The sequence below is a fragment of the Scyliorhinus torazame genome, chromosome 3, assembly GCF_047496885.1.
Source record: "Scyliorhinus torazame isolate Kashiwa2021f chromosome 3, sScyTor2.1, whole genome shotgun sequence".
Classification (NCBI taxonomy): Eukaryota; Metazoa; Chordata; class Chondrichthyes; order Carcharhiniformes; family Scyliorhinidae; genus Scyliorhinus; species Scyliorhinus torazame.
Genome location: NC_092709.1, coordinates 206857099 through 206876774, shown reverse-complemented (window position 1 = coordinate 206876774; position 19676 = coordinate 206857099). Strand labels below are relative to the sequence as shown.

At 41.5% G+C, this 19676-nt stretch overlaps 1 protein-coding gene across 10 annotated transcripts in view; it reads right to left on the bottom strand.

The window, feature by feature from the left end:
• exoc1 (exocyst complex component 1) overlaps positions 1-19676 on the bottom strand; it is a 140773-nt gene that overhangs the window by 52276 nt on the left and 68821 nt on the right. For 5 of the 10 annotated variants that reach the window (XM_072496797.1, XM_072496799.1, XM_072496798.1 and 2 more), the window contains 3 exons: positions 17520-17629; positions 14170-14223; positions 3785-3934 (listed from right to left, as the gene is read on the bottom strand). In XM_072496797.1, the coding sequence (XP_072352898.1) occupies positions 3785-3934; positions 14170-14223; positions 17520-17629 (314 nt within the window). The remainder of the gene's footprint in view (positions 1-3784; positions 3935-14169; positions 14224-17519; positions 17630-19676) is intronic. The other 5 variants (XM_072496800.1, XM_072496803.1, XM_072496805.1 and 2 more) reach the window with 1 other exon arrangement.

The window sequence follows — 19676 nt, the reverse complement described above, 5'->3', positions numbered from 1 at the left end:
CTCAGAGACTTGCCTACATATTTACTCTTCTATCCCCCACTGACTGTCTGGGGTCTATAGTACACTCCCAGTAACATGACTGCACCTACATTCAATCCATATGGCCTCAATTGACGATCCTTGCACAATCGCATCACTCCTCATAGTTGTAATTGCTTCTCGAACCAAAGTTGCCACCCCTTCCCACTTTTAACTCCCATCTAGTCTGAAGATTCTGTAACCAGGAACATTGTGATTTCTGTCCCTCAACAAGCCATGTTTCTGTAATAGTTAGGATATCATACTAATAATAATAATCCTTTAGTGCCACAAGTAACACTGCAATGAAGTTACTGTGAAAATCCCCGAGTTGACACACTCCGACACCTGTTCGGGTACACTGAGGGAGAATTCAGAATGTCCAATTCACCTAACAAGCACGTCTTTTGATTCTTGTGGGAGGAAACCGGAGCACTTGGAGGAAACCCACACAGACACAGGGAGAGTGTGCAGACTCTGCACAAATAGTGACCCAAGCCAGGAATCGAACCCAGGTCTCTGGCCCTGTGAAACAACAGTGATAACCACTGGGCCACCATGCTGCCCTTTCTACTATGTATGATGTGGCTCTCAGCCCGTCTGCTTTATTTGATCTATTCTTTGCAGTGAAGCATCTAGTCTTGAGCACTGCTAAACACTTTTTAAAAATTTTCTATCCTTTGTTTCCTGTCTTCCAGACACACTCACTAATTTTCTGCTTTCCATATTTAATTTTGCCCCATCTGTGTCCACCCTCAAGTTCCCATACCCCTGTCAAACTGGTTTAGCCCTACCCAACAGCACTAGCAATAGTTTATGAACCTATTTAAAAGGCACTTGTAACAGATTAACTAAAGTTATGGATTATAAATAACATTCTGTATATTGACTCTGTACACATCCGGCATGCTCTGATTCACTCTGCCCTAAAACAGCTTCTGGGTTTCATTTGCAACCCCCGTCTATGAACTCTGACCACAGTTCATCGATGCTACCTGCTCACTTCACTCGGCGCATATCATTGTTGTCCCACCACGGGACTTCTGAATTTAACTCTGGACTCCTTCCTATTGTGTCCCATGTATTTCCAGTTTATTATCAGGTTTTCGTGTATCTTAATGTTTACACAGCCAGCCTATGTAACTTGAGCTTTCGCAAAGTCAATTTGCATGTATATTACGGCTACAGCTCTGGATCAGAGTCCATCAATCTATTTTTATTTTTGCACTTTTCTTACTCCTTTTCTCTGCATCTAACTCTTAACCCCACTGAGGTTGCTATCTTCTGTCATTATGCCTCTTTTCATTTCTCCACTCACAGGTACTCAACTCTTAAACTCCCTTCCCCAACCCTTGTACTCCTTGATCTTCCTACACTCGCACCGTTATCACAGGCTTGACTCCCCCCCCCCCCCGCCTTAGATAAGTTGATATCTTCCCTCAGTGTCTTTCTTGGCATCCTCTGAAAGGTGCACTGAGGCACGGTGCTGTTCATTAGAAGTGACAATCAAAATTGCCCCAACCAACTCTCTTGTCAACGTTCCTGTCCAGTGTGGCACTGGAGGCTAATCTAGCCACTCATTTTTCTCACTGTTGATCTTGTAGTCTCTGCCAGCAGGTCAGCTTTCACCACCCCTCTTCGTATTTCCCTCCACATGTGAACAATGCTCGTTCCATCTTTAAACTTATTGTGGATGATTGTAATGACACAATGGCCTTGAGAGAAACCTGGCTGAGGGGCGATGACACCACCCTGCCAGTCTATATCTATATTTGACAGTTGCCCTGTCAAAACTGCTGTGGTGGTAGCGTGGCACTTATCAGATCACACCTTGGCATGACATCCTACCTCTATAGTATATGCTCCTCCTGTGAGCATTACACCTCGTTTCCTAGAATTTACAGTGCAGAAGGAGGCCATTCAGCCCATCAAGTCTGCACCGGCCCCTGGAATTAGCACCTCCTTTAAGTCCACACCCATAACCCAGGAGCCCCACCTAACCTTTTTTTGGACATTAAGGGCAATTTCGCATGGCAAATCCACTACCTGCACATCTTTGCACTGTGGGGGGAAACCGGAGCATTGGAGGAAACCCACGCAGACACGGGGAGAACGTGCAGACTCCGCACAGACAGTGACCCAAGCCGGGAATCGAACCTGGGACCCTGGAGCTATGAAGCAACTGTGCTACCGTGCTGCTCTCTCAACTCTCATTCAAAAATCATTATTTTCTAACATTCTTCCAATTATGATAAAAATGCTCTCAACGAGTTATTTTCACTGCGTTCCTCCTGCATCATCTTCTGCACTGAATGACATTTTAAAAATAAATTTCGAATAACCAATTATTTGTTCCCAATTAAGGGGCAATTTAGCATGGCCAATCCACCTACCCTGCACATCTTTTGGGTTGTGGGGGTGAGACACACACAGACACGGGGAGAATGTGCAAACTCCACACGGACAGTGACCCGGGGCTGGAATCGAACCCGGGTCCTCGGTCCCGTGAAGTAGCAGTGCTAACCACTGCACCATCCTGCCGCCCTTGCACCGAATAACTTGTTGGTGATTTCAACCTCCATCTCAACTCTCTAATTCTCTCTCATCCAAGATCACTGCCCTCTGATCCTTTCTAAATCTCTCCATGTAAACTCCTTGACCCATATTCACAGCCATCCCCTTGACCTTGTCAACTCACATAGTCTTGCTAGTCCTTTTGTATCTATCACAGATATGGCCATCTCTGATCACTTCTATCACTCTCCACCCACATCTCCTTTCCACATCCAAACTTACCTCCTGCTGTATGTAGTTGCCACTGAAAAAGATTATCCCCCAATTAACTTACAACTGCACTTTAAAATGCCAATTATCTAGCCTTCGGTTCTCTGTCCAAATCAGCAGCTGCTGATTTGCGCAAACACACTGTCACCTCTACCTTTGATGCTCTAGTGGTCATTCCCTCTGGTATGGTCCTCACTTCTGCTACCCCAAGTCCAAGGTTGCAGCTTTGAAAAGTCATTGCTGACGACTAGTTTAGACATCCACTGCCAGATTTGGCTGGACCATATCGGGTTCTGCTCACGTTTGCAAAGATAACCTCAGCTTCTTTTCTCTACTGCTAATCATCATTTTAAACTGTCCTTCCTTGTCCCCTCCACCCTCATCTCCAATAAGAAGTGCAAAGAGCTCATGGACATCTTTGCCACCAAGATTGAAACCATCCAATCAGCTGCCTCTGCCATGTCCCACCCTCTCTCACAGCCAAAGTCTCTCTAAAACTCATCCCTGCACTAGCTTTCAACTTGCATCTTTCTCGGAATCCTCTCTTATCCTCTCTCACACCTCGCCAAATTCAAATGGTCAATGAGACTCACCTGCTGCTCACTTGATCTTATTCCCACGCAACTGCTGACCACCTAACTTTTCCTCTTGATTCCCATTTAGCTGGGATTGTTAGTGGTTCTCTCTCTTCAGGTGTTGTCCCTCCCTTCTTTAAATTGGCCATCATCTTCAGGATTTAACTACTTCTAAAAAGCAACATTACCTAATTGCTGACAAACAAATCAATGATCTATCGAAGTGCAATAAATTGGCTCACTTTTGCACTGTACTGGTTTTGAATCAACAAATTCCACAATTTTGACTGGTCCAGCCCATTACATCAGGTATCTGAGAAATGTCCAAATTGACATTTTAATTTTTTCAAATTAAAAAATAAAAATAGATGATGGTAACTGTGATTCAGTGCTAATCATCTACTTACCTTATTCAAACCATCATATTTCTCACGGTCAGTGTTCTTTAACCATTCCATTAACTTAGCATATCTAAGTAGATCTCGATGGAAAGGAAGGTGTTTAGGAAGAGTCAGCTCAGCTGAGTGCTGAGCCAAGGTCGAGCTTTGATCATGACCCTAAAAACAAAAACACCACAAATAATCCATTGCTGCATTAAAACACTGGTAAATTCTAATCAAAGTATAACTCTGCAGAGGCCAGAATGAACTGATTACCTTTCTGTCAGACTATATTACAACCTTCTGAACTATTGGGAAAATTATGATTCAAAATGAATTAAACAAAATTAAATATTAATATAAAATCCAATGCACTATACTGCGAGCACCATTCTAAAATCTGCAGCAGCTCGCTAAGTTTCGCAAGTCACACTGGTTTTTCAAGTCATAAAGGACAACATGTACGCACAAATCATATTGTCAATTTTACCTGTGGAAAGGAGTAAAATAAAAATCAAGAGTTCACTGTCAGCAGACTGTTGCATGAGGTTAACGGTAGCACAGTGGTTAGCACTGTAGCTTCACTGTAGCGCCAGGGACCCGGGTTTGATTGCCGGCTCGGATCACTGTCTGTGGGGAGTCTGCATATTCGCCCTGTGTCCGCATGGGTTTCCTTCGAGTGCTCCGGTTTCCTCCCACAAGTCCCGAGAGTCGTGTTTATTAGGTGAATTGGACATTCTGAATTCTCCCTCTGTGTACCCGAATAGGCACCATAGTGTGGCGACTAGGGAATTTTCACAGTAACCTTATTGCGGTGTTAATGTAAGTTTACTTGTGACACTGAAAGATTATTATAAAACAGTTCAAGTTCATCCAGCCATTGATGTAGATGGGAAAAATTAGTTAAAAATATCCTGTTGTGGCACAGTGGTTAGCATTTCTGCCCACGGCGCTGAGGACCCGGGTTCGAATCCCGGCCCTGGGTCACTGTCTGTGTGGAGTTTGCACATTCTCCCCGTGTCTGCATGTGTTTCACCCCCACAACCCAAAGATGTGCAGGATAGGTGGATTGGCCAAGCTAAATTGCCCCTTAATTGGAAAAGAAAAATAATCGGCTACTCTAAATTTTTTTTTTTTTTTATAAATTCTGTTGCATGAAATTGCATTTAAAATTTACTTTTGGATGGTCAATTCACTTATCTTTGAACAAGCTGCGTTTCACTTAATAGATTACTCTCTGATAAGACCTTTCAATGACTACTAAAAACACACAACCCTGTAAGTGCTTGTTTATTACTCACCATACACAAATTAGTACTTTGAATTGGAAATGGCAAATTAGGCATGGTATTTAACAATTCACTTTCAAATCCAAAATATCTATTTGAGATAAACGGTGCAGTATTTTTTCTGCTGCAGTTTAAACCTTTGAATATTTCAGTAGTAATTAATTTGTTTCTGTAACTAAATTAATTTACTGCTGTCATTGAAATCCATATTTTATATTTCAGAGTGAGCACCAGTGCAAAGCTTTTTCATTCACTGGGATTGATTGGTTTGCTTACATTAATTATAAATCAATTTTAAGAATAAAATCATAGAATCACAATCATATATTGGTACTACAAAAAACATCCGCTGTTAGTTAATTTTATAAGTAACTGCAGTAAATTGCATTACATTAAAAATAAAGTTTTAATACTGGTATCAAACATTTTAATGATAATAAACACAAATGCCTTAACAAATAAAACCCCCTTTCCCTATACTAATCACTAAGACCTTTTTTAATAAAATAGACAGGAGCATCACGAGCTTCGTGTGGGCAGGGAAAGTTCCGAGAGTAAGGAGGGGGTTCCTTCAGCGTAGTAGGGACAGAGGAGGATTGGCACTACCGAACTTGGGCGATTACTATTGGGCCGCCAATGTGGCAATGATACGTAAATGGATGATGGAGGGTGAGGGAGCGGCGTGGGAAAGACTGGAGAGAAAGTCCTGTAAAGGGACGAGTTTAGAGGCGCTGGTGACGGCGCCGCTACCGATCTCACCTAAAAAGTTTACCACGAACCCGGTGGTGGCGGCAACATTGAATATCTGGGGACAGTGGAGGCGACAGAGAGGGGTGCGGGGAGCCCTGGTGGGGTCCCCAATCAGGAACAACCATAGGTTCGCCCCAGGAAGAATGGATGGAGGATTTCAGAGCTGGTTCCAGTTGGGAATTAGGAGGGTGGGAGATTTATTTATAGATGGGACTTTTGCGAGCTTGGGAGCATTGGAGGAAAAGTATAAGTTGCCCCGGGGAAATTTCTTGAGATATATGCAGGTGAGGGCATTTACTAGACAACAGGTGAGGGAATTTCCATTGCTCCCGACACAGGGGATACAGGACAGGGTGCTTTCAGGGGTGTGGGTCGGAGAGGGCAAGGTGTCAGAGATTTACCGAGAGATGAGGGAAGAGGGGGAGGAGTCGGTGGGCGAACTAAAAGGAAAGTGGGAAGAAGAACTAGGGGAGGAGATAGAGGAGGGTATGTGGGCTGATGCCCTAAGCAGGGTAAATTCCTCTTCCTCATGCGCCAGGCTTAGCCTGATTCAATTTAAGGTGCTACATAGAGCACACATAACGGGAGCAAGATTGAGCAGGTTCTTTGGAGTGGAGGACAAATGTGGGAGGTGTGGCGGGAGCCCGGCAAACCACGCACATATGTTTTGGGCATGCCCGGCACTGGAAGGGTATTGGAAGGGAGTGACGGGAGTGATTTCGCGGGTGGTGAAGGCCCGGGTCAAACCAGGCTGGGGGTTAGCTCTATTTGGAGTTGCGGAAGAGCCGGGAGTGCAGGAGGCGAAAGAGGCCGACGTTGTGGCCTTTGCGTCCCTAGTAGCCCGGCGCAGGATCCTACTCATGTGGAAGGAGGCGAAACCCCCCGGACTGGAGGCCTGGGTAAATGATATGGCGGGGTTCATTAAACTGGAGCAGATAAAGTTTGCCCTGAGAGGATCGGCTCAAGGGTTCACCAGGCGGTGGCAGCCATTTCTCGACTACCTAGGGGAACGTTAGAGGGAAGACAGATGACCAGCAGCAGCAACCCAGGGGGAGAGGGGGGGGGGGGGGGGGGGGGAGGGGGGGTTTAGTTTAGGTCAAAGATAAAGGGGTTTTGTTACTTGTGTATTGTTTAAAATTTCTGTATTGTTATTGTTGCGTTTGCTTTGTAAGAGGGGAAAAATTGTTGTTTGGGAAAAAATTTTCAATAAAACATTTATAAAAAAAAAAAACAAATAAAACCTTTCTTCCAGCAAGAGGTATCGGGAGCCAATTCTAGGTAATGGTTCAGTATTTTGAGACGGGAGAAGATTGCTGCCCCACTTTGGAAACAAATTATGCTTCCAAAGGCATCAATACTACAAAACACTTTATGTTACAGCTGACCCAGTGTAAAAATAAGGTGCCCCTATAACTACTGTCAACATTTGTGAACACCCAGTCAATATCAGAGCAATCATCTGTGTATCCTGTTCGCAACTCCCACATTCTTAAAAAGATGCGAGTGACAATAATACTATTCTTTATTTTGAGAGAAATCTTGCATTCTATCAGATAGGGCAGGTTTTTCGTCCCATCACAATATTTTTAATGTTGAATCTGCATTTAGTTATTTAAAAAAATTAATACCCTCTCTAATTTAAAATAGTATTGGTCGCCAATTGCACCCTCATATTGGACAGTCTACTTCTGAAGACCACTAATGCCCTCGTCTTTGACGTGGCATGAAGCACCAAAGTGGGTACCCTTTGAGAAAGACTCCTGTTTCTGCGGTCCAGGCATGCAGACTATTGTAGTTAAATCTGGGGGCAGAATTTAATCAAAACTAGGATTCCCAAACAGACTATCTAGCCCAAGACTAATACCATAACAGTTTACTAGTTAGGATCATTTTCATAAATGTTATTTTTTAAGCAAACCTATTAAAATGTTAGACACATGGTTTCACTAAGTAACTTGTGCAAGCCAGCCAAAGCAACAGCCATCTTCCTGTAATTTTAGAATTAAAATCTGACTCAATTTTTTTTTTTTTAAAAAGCAATTTAGCTGGCAGGACAATGCAAATAAGACATTAGAATTCAGTGCACACTCCATGCATCATTTTTGAAGAATAAATTTAAACTTCTATCAAAATTTGTTAGAGATTTCTTTTTCAGAGGTTCTCTGATTAAATCGAAAATATCCAACAACATATTCCCAGTAAACTATCTTTAGCAAGATCATTACAGGCTTAAAGGAGTAAAGTATTGTACTTTCCAAAAACATAATTACAATTAGGAAAGGGGATCTGTACACTGGTTTCTTTGATACTGTTAGGCATAGACAGACGAGGAGAAATCATTTTGTGCAAAACCTCCTTGATGACATCAGGAAGATCCAGTCCAGTGAGACTACAAACAGGACAGTGAAACTGGTACAGCAGTCTTTATTAATTATATGCAAAAGTGAGTTCTACACAAAACGTCTGATGGGCTGGGTAAGCAATTCTAAAGGATAAAGCAATATATCAGAGAAAATGAGGGAGATGGTGATAATTTATTTCAATGTATCTAAACCCAAATATTGACCATCTTTTCTTTTTCACAGAGGGGCTTTGCTACAATAAACAAAGAGAAATTGCTTGCAATGGCAGGGGAGGTCAGTAAACAGAGGGCACAGAAACAAGATAATTGGTCAAAGAACCAGAGGGAAGAGGAGAAATTCATTTACTCAGCAACAAACAACCTGAAAGGATGATAGAAGTAGGTTAAACAGCAACTTTCAAAGGGGTATTGCACATATAGTTGAAAAAGCAAAATGTGCAAGGCTGTGATTAAAGAGCAGGGGTTTCTAAATGCTTCTGTCCCTAAACAGGAGATGGATATGGCCATCAGGAGTTCCAACAGGGACGGCCCCTGGGCCGGATGGTTTTGGGTGTGAGTTTTATAGGGAATTTAAGGACTTGCCGATAGATCCATTAATTGGTATGTACCATCATTCGTTTGAGTCAGATCTGCGACCACCAAAGCTCCGAGAAGCAAATATTTATTTTGAAGGCAGGCAAAAACCCAGTGGAATGTGCTTTCGACAGGCCAAACTCACATCTGACTGTTGATTTGAAATTGCTGTCTAAAGTGTTGGCGTGGCATTTGCCGCTTATTCTTCCGTTGACCATCTGGGGGGCGGGGGGGGGCATTAGACTGTGTTTATAAAGGGTCAAAAGTCTTGCAATAATGTCAGACCGTTACTGAACGTTATCTAAGTGTTTCATAAGCGTCCTTTGGATGGATTAGTGATTTCCTTCGACATGGAGAAAACTTTTTACCAGGTGGAATGCGGCTATCTGGTTCATACACTGCAGAGATTTGGGTTGGGAGAGGAATATGTTAAGTGTATACTAGTGATGTATCATAGGCCTTGGTGGCAGGGCTCATGAATGGTTATAGATCTGAGAATTTTGGCCTCCAGAAAGGGACCGGGCATGGGTACCCCTTATCTCCTTTGCTATTCGCATTGGCTATGGAGCCTGTGGCAGGGGCTATTGGACAGAAACCTTTTGTTTCTGGGCCATGCAGAGGAAGCAAGACATTCTTAACCTGAGGGACTGCCCAAGAAGACAAGATAGATTTAGCATTTTCACCAGTTACAAGATTAATTCTACCATGTCTGAATCTATACCAGTGGGTGGTTTGAGGTAGACCATGCTCCCCCCTTCCCCCCAACCTTGCTAACCTCCCATTCAGGTGGTCCCTTCAGGATTTACTTATCTGGAGATTGTAATTAACATTTTCTTTAATCAACTGTATGGGGCCAATTTTCCTCAGTTGATTGCATCTATTGGGTGGGACTTGACTCGTTCGTCCCCTTGCTAATATCGTAGCTGGATGGGTTTGCATTGATTAAGTTGAATGTGTTGCCTAGATTGCTGTATCCTTTAGAGATGTTGCCAATCTTATTGTCTGCCAAGGTCTTAAATGAGATCAATGGATTGATCAGCTTATTGATTTAGAATAAAAAGCTTTGTTTGAAATTGGTCAAGTTAGAACCATAAAACCAGGCCCAATGGGTCTGCACCGACCCTCTGAAAGAACATCTTACCTGGGCCCACTATCCCACCCTAACCCTGTAACCTCACCTAACTTGCACATCTTCACCTACTTGCACATCTTTGGACATTGAGGGGAAATTTAGCTTGGCCAATCCACCTAACCTGCACATACTTGGACGTGGGAGGAAACTGGGGCACCCAGGGGAAACCCAGACATGGGGGAAAGTGCTCCCAGGTTCTAAGAGGGGATTGGGGGTGCCGAATATTAGAATGTACCAACTAGTCTCTCATCTTGGGTTCATAAAGGACTGGGTTAGAAGGGACCCGACCTCCACGTGGCTAGATATTGAAGCAGGCCAGTTGGTATAACCTTTACAGTCCTTGTTTTTTAATGGGGACTTTAGATCGGCTCTGATCGGTGTGAGAATCCAATAATTATTAATAATCTTAGAGAGCACGGGGGATGGTCTGTCAATTAGAAAGAAGATCTAAACTGAGTTCCACTCTCTGTCTCTCTCATTTAGGGCAACACAGACTTTCCACCAGATCTTATGAACCATGGATTTGATATTTGGAGAGATAGAGGCATTGTAGGCTAGGCCTCCTTGTATCCTTTGAGCAGCTAGGCCAATTTGACATTTAGAGAAACTCCTTTTTTTAAGTATCTCCAACTTCGCGACTTTATCCTTAATAAGACAACTATGCATCTTGACACTTCTATTTATCCGGTGGAAAAAATCCTAACTCTGCGGAGCCTAAATAGTTAATTGGTAAGTTTTATGATACCTTGTGTTCTAGATCCTGTGCGATTATATTGGGTACCTTGCAATCTTGGGAACGAGACTTGGCAACCAACATTGATGAGGAGACAACAAAGGAAACTGAAAAGTACAGCACAGGAACAGGCCCGTCGGCCCTCCAAGCCTTCGCCGACCATGCTGCCCATCTAACCTAAAACCTTTTACACTTCTGGGGCCCATATCCCTCTATTCCTAACCTATTCATGTATTTGTCAAGATGCCCTTAAACTTCTCTATCGTACCTGTTTCCACCACCTCCTCCGGCAGCGTGTTCCAGGCACCCACTACCATCTGTGTAAAAAAACTTCCCTCGCACATAGGGTAATATATGGGATAATGCCAGGAAAACTTTGGTGTGTAACAGAACGAAGGAGAGTCAATTCAAGATACGGCACCGTTTGCACATTACACCGGGTTTGAGACACGGGTTTGATCCTGCCATTTCCCCGATGTACCTAAGGTGCCTGGTAGTGGAAGATGAATGTATACAGTGCATAAAGTCCTGTGTCAAGATTCAATCCTATTGGTCTGGTGTAGTTAAGGAGCTCAAGAGGATATTTGGCACGGCATTAGAATTTGATCCTTTATTCCTAATTTGGGGTCTAATTTCTTGATGTTAATGAAAAAAGGCTGTGTAACATCCTAACTTTTGCAGCTCGGAAAAATATCCTCTACACCTGGATTAGTGACATGTATCCTTCGATTCAAAAATTGGCATTAAATAGTTATGGTTTGGATTCCTATTGAATTCCTGACTTCTGTACTCCATTCTAAGTTGGGTACATTCCGTAAAGCGAAGGATCCCATCGCAAATTTATAGATTCTGGTCTGTCTGACACGCAAAGTTTTCTGTGAGCCATGTTGCAAGTGGGATTTCGCTAAACATAAAGGTGTACACTTTATGTCACTTTATCATGTTTGTATGGCTTTATCCTCTTTCCCCTCCACTCTGATTGATCCGTTGTGTAATTTTAGGAACTATTTCTTAAGGACCATAGTTCTGAAATTATCCTGTCTTTCTCTGTTCTTATGTTTGCAGAAATGATTGTTCTGTGCTGTACCAGTTTGTGTTTTGAAAGTTTGTTGCATTATCTGTAAAAATGTTAAAACTCTAATAAAAATATGTTTCAAAAGAGTGAAAGCTGATCTGGCAAGGTGGGATGGTCTCCCTCTGTCACTGGCGGGTCGGGTACAGGCAATTAAAATGAACGTGTTGCCACGAGTTCTGTTTATTTTCCAAATGCCTGCCGTTTTACCTGCCAAAGGCATTTTTTAGAGAGATTGAAAGAATGATTACCTCGTTCATATGAGGAGGGAAGGTGGCCAGAGTTAGAACGGTGCTGCTACAGAGGGAAGGCAGGCAGGGGGTTTGGGTCTTCTGAACCTGATGTATTATTATTGGGCGGCAAATGTGGAGAAGGTGCGGAGCTGGGTCAGAGGGGTTGATTGCCAGTGGATCAGAATGGAGGAGAGATTGTGTAGGGGGTCGGGATTGAAGGCGCTAGCAACAGCGCCGCTCCTGATGGCCCCAGGGAAATACTCAGGGAGTCTGGTAATAAGAGCTTCATTGAGAATTTGGAGGCAGTTTCGCCAACACTTCGGGTTGGGAGCAGGGTCAAGGGAAATGCCGATTGGGGGGATCCACAGATTTGAGCCAGGGAAGTGGGATGGAAATTTTCGGAAATGTGAGAAGGGGATTAAGACACTAAAAGATTTGTTTCTTGGGCATCGGTTTGCAGGATTGAAGGAGCTGGGAGCGAAATATAGGCTGGAGCAGGGGGAAATGTTTAGATACATGCAGGTTTGAGATTCTGCCAGGAAGGAGATACAGAGCATCCCGGTGGAGCCGGCCTCCACATTGCTGGAGGAGGTGCTGACGACAGGGGGACTGGAGAAGGGGGTAGTGTCGTCGATTTAAGGGGCTATTTTGGAAGGGGAGAAGGCACCACTGGAAGGGATCAAAGCAAAGTGGGAGGAAGAGTTGGGTGAGGGTATGGAGGAGGGGTTCTGGTGTGAGGTGCTCCGGAAAGTGAACGTCTCCACCTCGTGCGCGAGGTTGGGGCTGATACAGCTGAAGGTGGTATACAGAGCACACCTCACAAGGGCGAGGATGAGCCAGCGCTTTGAGGGAGTAGAAGATGTGTGGGCGAATCACGTTCATATGTTTTGGTCCTGTCCAAAGCTGAAGGATTACTGGAAGGAGGTTTTTAGGGTAATCTCTAACGTGGTGCACGTGAAACTGGACCCGGGCCCTCGGGAGGTCATACTCGGGGTGTCGGACCAGCGGGGTTGGTAACGGGTGCGGAGGCAGATGTTGTAACTTTCGCCTCGTTGATTGCCCGAAGGCGGATCCTGTTGGGATGGAGAGCAACCTCTCCACCCTGTGCCCTGGTGTGGCGGGGGGACCTGTTGGAATTCTTGACTTTTGAGAAGGTTTAAGTTTGAACTGAGGGGAAGGATGGAGGGGTTCTACAATTCACGGGCGCTATTCATTATGCACTTTCAAGAATTGGATAACATCGAATATTGGGGGGGAGAGGGAATATATGTGTTAATGGTGACTATGGGTGATTCCTGATTCCTTTTTGTTATTTATGTTAACCTGCGGGGGTTGGTGGGAGGTTGAGATTGTTGTTGATATGGGGATTGACATTATATTCGTTACTGCTTATTGTTTATTGTTGGCGGGTGTAAATTTGGGAGAAAATGTGAAAAAGGAGAATAAAAATATTTTTAAATATATGTATATTTCAAAAAATAGCAGGGATTTAATTTGATACCCCTTCCAAATGTCTTGCAACGGTATGATGGATCAAATAGCCTCCTTCTGTTTGATTCTATGATTTCCAGATAATATATGGACTGGATTGCAGCAGTTCAAGAAGGCACCTTCTCAAGGGCAATTAGGGAGGGACAATAAATGCTGGTCTAACCACATCCCATGGATGGATAAATTATTTATTTTCAGCAATTTATATCATTGGTAAGTGTACAGATCACCATTATAATATAGAAGAATTATGCAACAGTTTAATTCAATCAATTTGACTGAACATGAATTTGCATCAGAGAAACTCCAGAGGAATGTGCGTAAACAGCTGCACTAATCAAATATGATATCAACATGGTCCTGCTGTGATTTCATTTCAATTCAAAAAAGTTAAAACAAACAAATGAACAGCATACTTTATTTAATTCAAACATTACAAAGAAAAAGTAAAGTAAAATCCGGGTCTATGATGACTTAGATCATAAACCCTAAAATAAGATTAGAAAACAGTCCTTCAAGGTGCTAGGCAGGCATCAGCCATTACTAAGCTTTACAAATAATAGACATAAAATTTTGAGGAATGCAGTGGTATTACAATTTTTACTTAATTTAATGAGAAGATGATGTCTGCAATTCAAAAAACTTTGAATATTTTACAATACTGTTGAAGATCAAACTAACAGTAAAACCCAGTTCAAAACACTGCATTTAGTACTCAAGGGTTTAAAAGCCTGACAAGCAGCGAGGGCTGAAATACTCCATGCTCAGCGTACTCACAGAAACTGAGTGGTAGGAGGCTCTGCGATAGTGCAGGGTGAGAGTCTGAGTAAACTGATTAAAAACAAAAACATGAAATGAAACTGTGACGTAAGAAAAGAATCAATATAGAAATTTACCAGTACTGGGATACTGATAATGGCAAATCTATGAGAGCCTGTAGAAAAAACAATCCATCTTCAAACAAGTTATCAAGTTGTAACAAAGTCAAGAGGACAAGTGTTCTTGTAACTCCTACAGTTCAGATTGGGCTCATGGAATTTAGTCCAAACCAGTTGAACATACATGTATATCCCAATACACACATGCAGATTTCTGTTTTGTACTTGGGTTAGTTCATTTTGCTAAAGCTCCTTTTGCAATTACATTTCATATTGCCTATTGCCATCATGTTTGCTGTTTGCAGTGGGGCATCACATGAAAGAGAAGTGTTCCTTAATACTATGACCTTCACTTGTCAGGAAGAAAAGGAGGTAACAGATGTTTTTTTACTAGAATATTTACTCTTCTTGTACTCAAATTCCATATGAGCATTCTACTTCTCAGAAAGTATTGAAATTAATGTGGCATATTCTGTTATTTGTTTGGAAAAAATACAACTCTACATTTGCAGTTTGGGCAAAGTATATTTAAGTAAATAATACTGGCCTGCAAAATCATTCAATTATAATGCACAAGTGTGTCATTCAATACTTGATACTTCAGTTCTGTCCTAAATATTTCATTACAAACTGACATAGCTTTTCCACTTTGTCCTTGGAAAGAAATCTTGTTTTATATAGCTACTAACCAAATGTGACTTCCATTCAAGCAACATAAAGCAGATAGAATATGCCAGGACATTGATTCTTTTGACATCAATAAAACACTACATAGATACTGATAACACCATCACTGAAGCAAGCCTGTAACTTCTGCATTTGTACAATTATAAAAGTAGATCGTGTAAAAGTCATGCCAAGCAGACATGAGAATATTGCAAATTGTTAAAAGCAGTACTCACTTTTAAAAATGGACATTGTTGGACTTTTAAAAATGACACATTTTTGAACTGCAAATTGGCCTTGCTTCCGGAAGCTTCTAAAAGTGGACTATAATGACCACAGACTTGTGGAATACACCTGACATTGTCAGGACTCACCCCAAAACAGCAAGGACAGTAATAAAGTTTCAGATGTCATGTCTCTGAACTGCCAGATAACAAAGGGGAGCTACCACAACTAATTATGCACAGTGTTATGGGAATGTCACTTTAAGAAATGTTTGTCTTCTCAAGTGGCTGCAGTGATGTCATTGTGTGGGTGGAGCTGGGCTCTGGCTCTGCTTTTTACTTTCGTTTTGAGCTGGAAGCTGTTTGTGACTCTGAGTTTTACTTTCGGTTTTCAGTTGGGGAGCTGCATTCAAGCCAAGGTGTATTTTGGTCTCTCTCTCTCTGCATGCTAAAGAATGTCCCCAGATCACATGATAATTTCAAAGTAATACCCGTTTCTGTAAGGAATGCAAACCTACTGTTTTTGTAGGAAAAAGGGGTGTTTGGCTTATGGATGTTGTTAGGAAAGCTACTACGGGTTACCTATAGAGTACTGTATCTTGGGGGGGGGGGGGGGGTAATTTGTGTTGGTAGTTGATAAGATGTTTACTGTGTGTTCATAAAATGTTAACTGGATTCATAGAATAAACATTGTTTTGTTTAAAAATATTTAAGATCTCTGTTGCATAATACCTGAAAGGCAGGCCCTTGTGCTCATCGTAACCAAAATCTATAAACAGTTGTAGGTTAGGTGAACTCCATGATATACTTTGGTGTTCTCTAAACCCTGGCCCATAACAACAGAAAAGTGCTAAGAATGCTTATCTGCCTCAATTTTATATGTAATTGGTTTTGACAATGAGTGATAGAAGCTACTTTATTAATATGAACAGGCTATTGATTGTTTCCCATCCTGTATCAATGGCCAGTCATCACATGCCAAAACTTTCATTTCTTAAAGCCTTTTTATTGTAAGTCCTGTTTGCTTGCATAAGTAACAGCACTGCAGAAATCTGGCGGTAACATCTAGCTTTTTTACCAAGCCACAAGGCTTACAGTTTAAGGTCTCCTCAAATCCTGTTTCTGAAAGATCCTAAATTTGCCAAGAAAAAAAACTGGTCCTCTAACTACAAGTATTATCTGGGCTGCTTTTCTAAACTTGCCACACATCTTGTATTCCAAAGCAAACTCCAGAAAATCCTGTCTTCAGCTACCTGGAATTGCCTGAATTTTAATTGTTGAGTGAAAGAATCCATCGCACTGGACTGTAATATTCACATCGACTGTTATGCTTTAATATTCATAGAAGTGAATCTCCTTTCTCTTACTGTATTTCTGTGGCATGTGTGTGTGTGGTGCGTTTGCAGCACATGTACACACATGTGCATATAGTAGAGAAAAACCTTTCCAGGAGGGTGTGGATGAATAAATTATCAATAAAGTGCGCTGCTAGTTACTTTGTAAACAAAGCGATTGCACATAATAAAGGCTTTGGGAAAACACAACTTTGTGTTAACAAAATTAAACAACGCTGATTATGGAAAGAAGGATAGAAGAATTAGGGGCTCAGTCTGTCTCTCTCCCCTGCTCATAACATAAGAAATGAAAAGGGATGAGAAAAATTAGGGATCAATTCAATGGAAAATCTGGGAGATGCAAAATTGTTAAATAAAACGAAAGGTCATCCTAGGTTATATCTTGCAGCTGTTCAAGACGGCAGCTCACCACCACCTTCTCAAGGGGAAATTAGGCATGGGCAATAATTGCTGGCCTAGCCAGCGATGCCCACATCCTGAAAAACAAGGTAAGCACCAGTTGTTCCAAATAGATGAAGAAACCAGTCATATCAGAATGATACGCTCTATCCATTATGTCTAATTGCTCTTTTTTTTCCACCAGAGATCAGGAATAAATTGGCTTCCGCTTTCAAAATCAGCCTTGAACCATATCGGCCACAAGATCCCTTCTTCTAGATGAATGCTGAAAGGTCTAGTTTGAATACCAGTTTGGAGCCCTCTCTGGATTCTTCATTTGATTATCCTAACTTCCTTTAATTTAGCAAAACTACTTTTAAGATGAATTTACACCAAGCTTCGGACATGTATAAAACAGGTCATTTTTATACATAAAATGTTTTAATTGATTTCAATATGCAACTGGAAAGAAACAAAGTTAAATGCAAGAACTTAAATGGCAACAAGTTCAAGTAGAAAATATCTTTCTCCCAAAGTTATATTAAAGATCCACAATCAGAATGAAAGGTTGAAAATGAAGCAAGCTTTAATCCAAAAGTTGGACCAAGATTCATTATTTGACATACCTGCTGGACAAAGACATTATTAAGATGGTTGGCAAGTCTCCTGGCAAATTGTTCCCGAAGATCTTTGAACTGCTGTTGCTGCTGCTGCACTGCTTGAAGCCGGTCATGTCCTAGAATAAATTATCAGCAAATTAAGGTAAATATTTGAAGAAAAATTGTGCAATGATCACCACCAGCAAAAGGATTTTTGTTTAAAGAATACTTAATTTTATACATTTTGTTGGAACACAAAAACAGCAACACCAACAATTTACTGTTCTTTTTAATGTTCTCCTCCACCAAAACCAAAGGATTAGTCTTTCAAGCTGTCATATACTGAACCACATCTTGCTTTCTACCTTTAATTTAGTCACAATAAAGTTTGGAACAAGCTGCATTCAGAATCATGTCTCATTTCATGCTGTTCACATTAGCTTCATGCATGAACCGATTTCCTGAATATGCATTTGAACATTGTTATCGCATCTGTGAAACAGGTAATTGCTGTAATAGTTTAATTGCTATAATAGTTTATCACAGAATCCCGGTCCTGGGTCACTATCGGTGTGGAGTTTGCACATTCTCCCCATGTCTGCATGGGTTTCACCCCCACAACCCAAAGATGTGCAGGTTAGGTAGATTGGCCACACTAAATTGCCCCTTAATTGGAGAAAAAATAATTGGCTACTCTAAATTTATTTTTAAAAAATAAGTTTATCACGAGCATTATTTTTTCAAATTGGTCATCTACAAATGGCACCATAATTGTAGTTCTTAATAAATCAGTTCTTTGCAAATAAAAGAATGACGCGAGAAGTACTGGGATCCATTTCAAGGACACTTGATTAGGTTATCTTGATTTATACTTGCCAAGACCAGTCACTTTTTTTTATTTGAAAAAAACTTGGAAATGTCATATGAAGTCATTGTATGTGAATTGAAATAAGTCCCCAAAGGATTAAAAGTCAGTTTGCAGCAAAGGTTAGAAAAAAAAGTTGTGCAGCGAAAACAGATGACAATTGAGAAGCCACATTCCTTGCTCCTTGGGATAATTGGGGACATGAAAGGGTATTATTTCACTTGAGAGCTCTCAGTAAATATCCACACCTGTATTGGTTGGCATGAGCCTGTTTAGCTGACTACATTGGAGTTTAGTTGCCACAATAATTTGTTCAGAATCCATGGTTTGAAGAGGGTTGCAACATTTGACAGCTTTACTGACCAACCCAAGAGAGATGGGAAGAATCAGGGACAAAGACAAGATTTGTCGACAGAGAAATGCCAGACACTGGTAATCAGAGCACAGATAGGTAACTCCATTAAAGGATGTTAGAAACGGGTCGATTTTTATAATTAGGAGTCTGACAAAAAAGGAAAACCCAATGTAAGCATTGGAATAGACTAGCACTTTTAATGCCTTGCATGGGAAGCTTTAAATAATTTAAGTACTAACCCATTTAGTCATGTGCATTAGATAAAATAAACAAGTTTTGTGGTTTTGCATTGACCGTGTCTCACAAGTGTGCACTAGCACATTTGAACATAGGAAAGAGTAGGCCACACAGCTCCTTGAGCACGCTCTGCCATTTAATTAGATCATGACTGATCGTCTCCCTCAATCCCGTTGTCCTGCACTATTGCCATATCCCTTGATGTCTTTAATATTGTCATGAGTGTCCCTTTAAGAAATATTTTTCTTATCACAGGCTTCACTGATGTCATTGTGTGGGTGGAGCTGAGCTGTGGCTCTGGGAGTTGGTTTTACTTTCACATTGAGTTTGAACTGATTTTGTTTTGCACACGTTGAAAGAAGGTTTTTTTCTCTATCTGCATTTTAAAAGCTGTTTCCAGTCTGCTTGATAACTTCAAAAGAAATAATTGTTTTCTGGAAGAAATTCAAAACTGTGGTTTTGGAAAGGAAACAGGAGCATCTATACCAGGTCTTCAGTACTATGTGCTGGGCCACACCTTTGAAAAGGGTTTTCTGGTTTATAGGATCTTGTTATTAAATTGGAACAGCTAAAGGGGGAATTTATTAAGGGTTATACATAGAGTACTGTGGCTGTGCGGGGTATTTATGTTGGTAGTTGATAAAAATGCTTACGGTGTGTGTTTATCAAAATGTTAACTAAATTCGGAGAATAAAGATTGTTTTTTTGATTAAAAGCGCCGAAGACC